This window comes from Musa acuminata, chromosome BXJ2-10 (genome assembly GCF_036884655.1).
Source record: "Musa acuminata AAA Group cultivar baxijiao chromosome BXJ2-10, Cavendish_Baxijiao_AAA, whole genome shotgun sequence".
NCBI classification, from domain to species: Eukaryota; Viridiplantae; Streptophyta; class Magnoliopsida; order Zingiberales; family Musaceae; genus Musa; species Musa acuminata.
The window spans coordinates 20,525,039-20,534,763 of NC_088347.1; the positions used below are offsets into that span (position 1 = coordinate 20,525,039).

General features: G+C 34.9%; 1 protein-coding gene across 2 annotated transcripts; it reads left to right on the forward strand.

Moving 5' to 3' along the window:
- Window positions 1-951: 951 nt before the first annotated feature.
- LOC103999959 (chromatin assembly factor 1 subunit FAS1) lies at window positions 952-8,471 on the forward strand. 2 transcript variants are annotated; one of them, XM_065128017.1, is made up of 14 exons: window positions 952-1,096; window positions 1,269-2,278; window positions 2,416-2,515; window positions 3,453-3,600; window positions 3,701-3,824; window positions 5,301-5,671; window positions 5,948-6,307; window positions 6,409-6,490; window positions 6,567-6,704; window positions 7,145-7,303; window positions 7,394-7,552; window positions 7,629-7,766; window positions 7,862-7,916; window positions 8,062-8,471. In XM_065128017.1, the coding sequence occupies exons 2-14, from the start codon at window positions 1,523-1,525 to the stop codon at window positions 8,238-8,240; spliced, it is 2,769 nt and encodes a 922-aa protein (XP_064984089.1). In that variant the 5' UTR covers window positions 952-1,096; window positions 1,269-1,522; the 3' UTR covers window positions 8,241-8,471. The 2 variants fall into 2 exon arrangements, with proteins under 2 accessions (XP_064984089.1, XP_009420141.2); XM_009421866.3 differs by having other exon boundaries at window positions 7,145-7,552.
- Window positions 8,472-9,725: the final 1,254 nt, after the last annotated feature.

The following is a 9,725-nucleotide window of genomic DNA, read 5'->3' on the forward strand; positions in this document are numbered from 1 at the left end:
ATATACTTGTTTGACTTTTTGGTGGATATGAATTACATATAGCTTAGTCGATAATAATGTTCGTGAACGAAGCATTTTCCAAAATGGTACGGCGACAAATTAAAGATCTTTTTCATCTCTCGATAGTTTTGACAAATTTGATGAGTTCTATTCGAGTCGAAGTTTGTCGGTTGGATATGACAATATTGATCCGATTCTGTTTTCGAATCTTATAGGGATGAAGACACCCCAATGTACAAAATGTTCATAAAAAGAGTCTTAAATTTAGGTTCATTTGATTCTTAAATTAATAAATGCACAACATAGATAAAATATTAAAGGTTAAGAAGATATGTATACTAAACCCCCTATTTATAGTATATACTAAAAAAAGTATCTTGTAGTTGTAAGAAACCCCCTATTTATAGTATGCAATAATCGACCATTTATGTCTACTAAAATATTCTCTAACATTCATGATTCTTATAATATTTATGAACCTTCTTTCGATAAATATGAGTTTCATGTGTCGACGAATTATTTAAATTTAAGTTAGAGTTAGTATATTATTTCAATGAAAATAATATTTTAGGTAGATTAGGTATGTTATGTTTTTAATTCATATCAATTAATATTAAACTAATTTATGTCGATAATAATATTAAAGATGTATCGATTATATATGAATATTAATGAAAAAGGCGTATGTATTCTTAAAATCATAAGGGTAATTATGTTATTTTCAAATATTACAGGGATAGATACGTCAATTTGATTGTTTTATAACGGGAATTGGACCCTCACCGACTCGCGTAACGAGGGAAGAAAAGGTGCCATTGGCGGGAAGATTTCGCTGCCGTCGGACGGTCCACGTATCATCTGCTCTTCGTCGAGTGACATCGTCCGTTGGATGAGATCACACGCAGCGAGTTATTAAAGCCGTTCGATGTGATGGCCGCTCTCCCTCCCCACCCCGTCGCGTCATCGAACACAGTGGAAAGGGTGGCCGTAAGGGGGGCGAAACGAGAGGAGAAGAACGCGCGCTTACTCGTCGGAGAAACCAACGATCTCAGCTGATCCATGTCCGTTACTATCCATTTCTCGGATCGATTTGCAGGTGACGTTTCGATTCTGTAGACGCGCGGGTTTCGGTGGGAATGAGGGTTTGTTTGCATGTTCTCGCCTTGGATTTGTGAGGGATTTTGGGGGTTCGCTTACGGATTTGATGTATTTTGGATTTCTTAAAGGTTTGTGAACTCTAGGTTGGATCTTACTCTTCGTATTTCTAGGTGTACGGATCTGGAGACGACGCTTCAAACTAAAGTGCAAGAATGTGGTCGAATTGAGAGTATCTGAAGGGCTGTAGCGTCGAACGGGTGGTCTATTGTGCTCCTAAAACCCCAAAAGTTCTTTCTTTCGGGCAGCGACCGTTATTTTTGTCTACAGTGTGGTTCGTTGTGTGATTTTTATGCTGATCTCAGGAGAAACCTTTAAGATTCTGAGTCTTAATTCTTTTGAGTTGTGGTGTGAACTAGTTTAAACAATGACAACGGGATGTACTGGTGGTGTGATTCCTGGCGCTGATCGAACTGATGAATGTAATCCCCCCAAAGTTGATGAGGATGCCATGATTTTGGAAAAAATCCCAGTGAAAGAGGAAGAAAGTGTCGTTGTCAACAAAGCCCCTGAATTTGATGGGGAGTTTATGGATCCTGAAGATACCCCTGATGAAGAAGCAAAAAGGAACCAAACCAAAGCTGATCATGATGAGAAGGGGGTCCATTGTACAAATACAATGTCCCTTGATATTCCAGCACAAGGCTCAAAACATGTTTTGGGAATGGCCAAAGACAATTCTCATGTCAAGAAACGGAGAAACTGCCACACTGAAGTGAAAGATGAGCAGAGGGGGGCAGGGAAGCAGTTGAAAAGAAAAAGAGTTGCTACTGATGGGAATATGAACTCTGATGATAAGGAATTTCTTACAGCTGAATGCCGGCGTGAAATCGAAGAATTATTTGAGTATTACAAGGAGTTTTCTGGTCTTGGGCTGCAACATGATGATAGTGAATGTCATTCCAACAATTTGATGATTGCTTATTTGCTGGAGGAGAGAAGTCTTTCATTTTCCAAACTAGTCGAGGAAATTTATGACAAGTTGAAGGGAAGAGAGGGGATTACTCTGGCTTCTGTTTGCAGTACTGTGCTTTTTGTAGGACAGAGAGTGATGTATGGTATTTCCAGTGCGGATGCCGATGTATTGGAAGATGAGTCAGAGTCATGCCTATGGTGCTGGGAGGTAATGATGTTGCTATTGTTATTATTTTCCCTTTGGCTGCTTTAATCCAATTTATCTTTTTGCAGTCTCAATGGTTAAATTTTTGTGCTGGAAAGCTAAATGCAATTGCTCTTGATATTTGATATTTTGTTGATCAGACAAGAGATATCAAATTGTTCTCTGCTGATCTTCGTGCCATTGTCAACATTCGACGCATAGCTCGGAAGAAGATTCATGAGAGGATTTCTGCCCTCTGTGGTAAGAATCTTTGTTGTTTTGACTTTTTGTGCTATTTGTTGGCAGAGACATTGTGATCGTTTTAATATACTTAAATTACAATGTAACTTTAAAACGTGACACTGGCAAGATATCAGTGTAACGACTCAGGACAGAGCGAGATTTGGATACTCTTTTTATGCACACGCCAATAGATGCTTGATTGGGTTGGCTATAGTTTTTTTTCCTCATGGGCAGTGCTCTAGAAAAAGGAATATTCCTTTCATCTTTCTTGGGAAATACACATATAGTTTGCTTTAGTAGTAAACCAATGAGTTCTTTTCTATTAGCACAAAATTTATACTCCTTTCACATCATGGAAATGGTTTTATCTTTGTTGCAAGCTATAGCATTTTTACGTAACAAGCAGAAGATAGAGCTTGTTATTTTTGACAATTTAACATACACAATAGTTCATCATCCTCTCCCTTAGTACCCAAAAGAATGTCCTCCTTTTGATGGATTGTTTGGTTTATTTACCCTGATCTAATTTCTTAATTTCTGATGAACTTATGCTTAAGATGACTGCTGATTTTTTTTGTAAATCTCATTACTTGGCATTTGTTTATTCTGAATGCCTTCATTATGCATTGTTTCTATGTTTTGTACCCTTTCACATTTGTTGTATTAACTATCTCATGTTCTTTGCATCCTAAAATACTTTTTGTTGCATTCTTCATTGCTCATGAAAAGAAAACATTCAATTATGGGAATTATGTTTTATCATTTCATTATACAATGTTAGGTATGCATATATTTATCTATATCACTTTTGTTGGAATCTAAAGCATTAAAATGTTTTAGTATGCTATATGCTACACCGCACATAATTGTATGAAATCTTTGGTGCAAAATCTTAGTGTTTTCTTCTTTTTGCATTAAAGATTTCAGCTGAAAGTATACATATCTTGCATTTCAGCAACATTATCTGTGTTGACAAGTTCTGAATATAAAGATGGCCAAAGAACTGATCTGATGAAGCCATCGATGATTCTTGGCAAGATATTGAATAAGCAAGGGATTTCTTCATTAGTTGAAAAGTTGACCCAGAAGAAATGTGTCGACAAGTATGCATTCTCTTTGACTTTTTTCTGAATATTCAAATTGTCACTACTTATTTCTTTTAAATTGGCACTAACCTAAAATATTATTCTTTTGTCATGAAAGTGCTGCCAAAGAAGCCAGGTTACAAGAAAAGGAATTAATGAAGGAAGCTGAGAAAAATAAACGGAGTGCTGAAAAGGAAAAGAAGAAAATGGATCTTGAGCTTCAGAAGGAAAAATTGCGAATAGTAAGTAAAGGATTTAAGGTGTTATTAATTGGGTCGATATATTGCTTCTTTATTTATGGTGTCATGCTGTCTTTGTTTTTCTTGAACTCTATAAATTTGAAATAAGTTATGTATGCTTTGCAATAGAGAACATCCAGCAAACATATACTGATGGAAATTAAGGTTTTAAAATTGTTGATGCATGATGGCAGGAAAGTTCAATTGACTAATGTATCAATCTAGATAAAATCAAGCCAATTTGTCTTAATTATGAGCTCAATCTTGGTCCGACCTATAAGGTTGCCACTGTATTAGGCTAAATTCAGAGCTGATTGTAAATTTCAAATTGATTTAGTCCCTCTCATGTGAATATATCTGTCTGTTTCATGAATTTGTTGAGTTGAAAAGCTTAATCTGGTACTTGGTTCAGATAGTCTACATATATGTTATTGGAGGCCAATCCAACTAAATTTTTTAGTAAACTTCTAGTTTTCTAACTTTTTATTTCTTTTTTGATGTCTGGATGTTTGAAATTTTACACATTTTGACCCCTTCTCTAGAAAAAGTTACTTTTTTTAACATCCAGAATTTGAATGTTTGATAGAAAGATGTACTTGTAACAATTGTTTTAGACACAGGACAATTGGCATTTTAACAAGTAAAGCAGCACAAATGGATTATGCCAAATTGGATGGTATGTTGAATTACATGTGGCTTATCAACAAGGTTTAACACCAAAGTGGTTTTTGGGTTTTAGGGTTAGTGGCCTTTTGAAAATGATTCTTTTAAAAAGCAAAAGAAAAATACCTAAAATTAAGGTTTTTTGGTAGTTGGATTTTATGGTTAGTGGCCTTTTGAATTTGATTTGCATAAAAAAAAAAGCAAAATAAAAACACCTAAAACTACATTGTCAGTATCATATTAGATATACCATACTCGGTACTAATCATCTTTGCAATAAGAGCACATTCACAAGAAATTAGCAAACATTTTTTGTATTCATTTATGGAACTTAAGAAATCATGTCCTTTTTAGTCATTTTGGAAATTTGTACCCTGATTTGTCATTTTCATTTGTATATGATACCGTTAAATATGACAAGCACTACAATATCTTCGTTATTATGTGACTGGATTAAACTGTTAAGACTCCATTCTTCTTGAGTTCATCCAGGTCAAAACATGTATGCTTCGTGATTCAGTGGTTAGTTTAATATTGGGGCTTGAGTTATGTGCAACATAGAGGCATAGCCTCGTGGAACCCAGAAAAAACCTTAAATTTGGACTTTTAGCCTCATTAGTTAAGTTCTTGCTGAAGATATGTTTGTCTGAAGCCATCAATTGATCTTGGTGTGCATTTAGATTCAGAAATTTTAGACAGTTTCTTTGGTTGTGAAATTTGGCAGTAACTTGATAATGGTTTGCTAGCCATGATCTCACTAAATTTAGGCTGTCTGCATTTTTTCTCACTGGTTTACTTTTCTCCACTCAATTTTAGGAGAAGGAACGAAAGCGGATGCAAGAAGAAGCTGAAAGACAAGAAAAACGCCGTGAAAAAGAAGAAGCTGAATTGAAAAAACAAAATAAGAAGCGACAAGAAGAAGCTGCCAGAGAACAACGGCGTCGTGAAAAAGAGGAAGCTGAGCAGAAGAAACAGCTTGCCATGCAAAAGCAAGCTTCTATGATGGAATGTTTTCTTAGAAGTAAAAAGAGTAGCAATAGTTCAGATAATTCTGATAGATTGTCACCTATGAAAAGCCAATCAGTTGATACAGCTTCCAAAAATGAAGGAATAACTAATGCAGTTACATCATCAATGGACTGTGCTTTCTCTCAGCAGTATAGTGTGTCTATGGAAGACCTTTGCAGGTTCATCAGAGAACCTTTATTTTTTCTTTGTTCTTTAAAATTTAGCTTATATTTTTTGAAGTTTTCTATTCTCTGGATACTTTATAATTACGTAAGTTCGACGGAGTTGGAATCTAGAATCATTCCTTACTCAAACTTCAGGAAGTACAGTTTTAAAGTTGAATGCACCTATAGTACTACTAATTCAGGATCTGCTATCAGATATATATTTAGTTGCAGCTGAAGGAGACAGTTTAAGATTATCTCAAATGTGTTATTATTCTGCAAATATTGCAGGTTGCATATTGCTGGCTGGCATAAGTTGGCTCACTGTAATAGGTCTTGCCACTGGGGTCAACGGCGTAATCCTAAGATGGAATTGATCAAGGAGCTTAAGCTGCAAAGACCATACTTGTTAGGCGAATCTCCTGACAAAATGGCAACGCCAATGAAGGATGCTTCCTCTTATGAAGTGAATAGTAGCAGTGAATCAAGCTATTATAAGTTTGATGACGAACTGGAATCTTCTATAAGCAATACATCACATCAAAATGATCCTATTGTTGCCTCATCATCAGCCAGGAGCTGGATTAAAAAGCTGTTGCAGTTTGACAAGAGCTTTAAGCCAGCATATTATGGAACTTGGCACAGGAAAAGGCATGCTTTTATTCATAGAAACAAGCTGCAGATCTTTTTTTATTTTGATTTTAATTGAAGTTTTGATAATCATGTTCTTTGCTGCATTGTTGATACTACAGTGGTTTTGTTGGTCCAAGGCACCCGTTTAGAAAGGACCCTGAATTGGATTATGATGTTGATAGTGATGAGGAATGGGAAGAGGTACTTGTCTCTGAAACCTTTTCGTATATGTTACTAAGTCACAAAAGTGTGACTTGTTTTTTTTTATCTTGTGCAGGAGGATCCAGGTGAAAGTCTTTCGGATTGTGAAAAAGATGTAGAAGAAATTTTAGATGCTGAAAACTTGAAAGATGAGGATGACATCGAAAGTGAAGACAGCTTTGTTGTTCCTGATGGTTATCTTTCTGAAAATGAGGTTCGCCTTAAAACACTGATGCGATGATACATGTTTGTGCTTTGCTCTGTTCATAATGATCTTCCTTTCCAAATTCATTTGTCCTTACAATTGTTACTGTAAATTTTTCATTTCTTTTGGAAGTTTGCACTTTGATCTGAAATGTTCCAAAATTATATATGAAGCTTGTAATTTTTGTTATTTATCTTTTCTATTCCAATTTATTTAATTCTTTTTCTTGACAATGGCCCTGTTTCAACTCAGATTGCATATTTCTCCAAAGTTTGCTGCAGAAATATGCTTTTGTCATTACTGATTGAGACAATTGTATCTCAAAACATGCATGCAAAACTAGTATTATGCTATATTAATTTTGATTTTTTTGTTATTTTAATTTTATATTCAGCCAGAATGCTTGATAATTTGTTCTTTGTATGAACTAAACCCATATTTTTTTACAGGGACTACAAATCGAGACATCTGAATTCCCAGATGATGAGGCAAAAGTCTCAGAGTGTTGTAAGTTAGAGGTTGATAATGAGGAATTTAGAACATTGCTGCAGCAGCACAAGATTCTCTGCACTTTTACAGAAAGGGCTCTTCGAAAGAGCCAGCCACTGGTGATATCCAACCTAAGTCATGAAAAGATCAAACTTTTGTCGGCTGAGGATCTTAATGGGAAGGCAAAAGCTGAGCAGGTCTGTTTGCAGGCTCTCTGCATGCGGGCCATCCCTGGAGGAGCCATTGTAGATATCTTTACAAATCCCAGCACATCCTATGAGGATCAACAAGTGCCCCTGGCTCCTGAGGAAAGTGCTGCACAAGCAGCCACTGCACCAGTTGTATCTGATAAGGACTTGCCAGAATATGTAAGCATCTCAATGATGTATGGCCAGATTGTTCATACTTCATAATTTTCCTTATTTTGTGGACCTTGAACTGCAGGTTAGGTTGATTCAATCTTGTCCGCATGGAATTAATAAGCTGGTAGATGTGTTGCTACATAAGTTTCCAAGCATCCCAAAGTCACAATTAAGAAATAAAATACGGGAAATATCAGATTTTGTTGACAATCGATGGCAGGTAAATTCGTTTATTTTACAGTACCAAAGCTTGTGACAATTGTCCGAAACTTGCTGAAACTTTGCTCTGGTTTCTGTTTATCTTCACATGAACAGGTTAAGAAAGATGTCTTGCAAAGGCTTGGCTTGTCTGCCTCCGAGCCCTCTCCAGGTACTGACAGTCAACTGAATCGAATAAGTTATCAACATGCCAACCATCTCAAAAGAAATTTCCACTTTATCAGTATGGTCTGTGTAGGTATCAAGTTTGGGGTTGTTATACTGAATGTTAACATTAGCTTGTTGATCTTTGACAGACAAGGGTGGGAAGCAGAAAAGTATAGCAATGTATTTCTCCAAAAGGTGCTTACCTCCTGAAGGGCAATCCATCAACATCTCTGAATCCTCTCCTCAGTCAAGCACAAAATCAAAGGCACAGAACTTTGTAAGTGATGGCCAGTTCCGAGAGAGTGGTTTGCAGTTTAGGGATCTCTAAGAAATAGTTTCTGGTGGATTTTGGGTTATCCAAGGCATTGGTAGTGTATGTATAACACTGTGAATCATGGTACCAAGTGTTTGTTGTATACGAGGTATTAAGAAATACCAGTTCTGTTAACTGGGTTGACCATGTGGCCGGTGTTGGTAGCACTGAACTTGTGAATTTTCTTTCTATTTGCAAATTTTCTTTAAGTTTCTAACAATATATTGATGTTTATTTTGGCCGTCATGGTTTGAAGCTGTGTTTGGAAATGTATTTATAATTTTGATGTGTATCCGTAGAAATGGGTTCGAGTGAATTTACTGTTGTTTAAGTGTTTGATAAATAATAAATAAAATTATATTTTAGATATGTCTTACAAGTATTGATAAATTATATTTTAAAGATTCATTAATATTACGTGATAATTTTATTTTTATTAATATTTTTAATGTATTTTAAAAATAAATAAATATATATTATTTAAATATATTTAAAAAATAAATGAGTCTGCATAGTCTTATAAAAAATTTGTATGATCTGGATTATATATATATATATATATTTATTTATTTATTTATATCATCTAGATATATAATAAATAAATAAATATAATCATATAAATGACTGTAAAATAAATGTCTGCAGATTCCCACCCCGCCCTCCAAAAAGAAAATAACTGTCAATTTCTTTATCCCAATAAAAATGTGTAATTGCATACACGTGTGTGATATATATATATAATATATATATATATATATATATATATATTATATCTACGGATGACCAAAATCCCATAATATATATATATGTATATATATATATGTGTGTGTATATATATATATATATATGTATATATATATATATATTATTTCTATCACCTCGGTAATTAAAATGTTGGAAATCTAGGGTGACATCAGATACACAACGAAGAATAGAAAATAAAAATCCTAAAATTTTCGTACAAAAAAAGTTTTTTATCGTCATGCAAAAGTTAGTGCATAAAAACATGCGAAATAAAAAAACAATGCATAAAAGAATTACTTAGAGGGATCATGTATTCTTGAATTCCTACGTATTTGTGAGATTGGTAGGCGTTACAAAAGTTAATCCACATGGTAGGCGTTACAAAGATACTCCTTAAATCACTGTCCAAAACTCTTCTTCGCGTGCACCACACAATCAAGAATGGATTGTCCTTTCTTACTATCCACACGTCCAAAATAGGAGAGGAGGAGAGGGAGAGAGAAGAATAGGAGGTGGAAACCAAAAAGAACCTAGCTCATGGCTCTTTGGTTCCCTCTTATTTATAGAGGCCTCATGTCAATTTAACACTGATGGATCCTACCGTATCGAATATTGGATCTCCATCAAACTACCTAAGCCTCTTAGATTAATGGGTCTCTACCCAATAATCTTTTATTTATTCTTATTATATCTCATCCATATGATCCAATAATTCAGGGCTTATTTGATATCCAATAAGATAGGGGCTCTAACAAA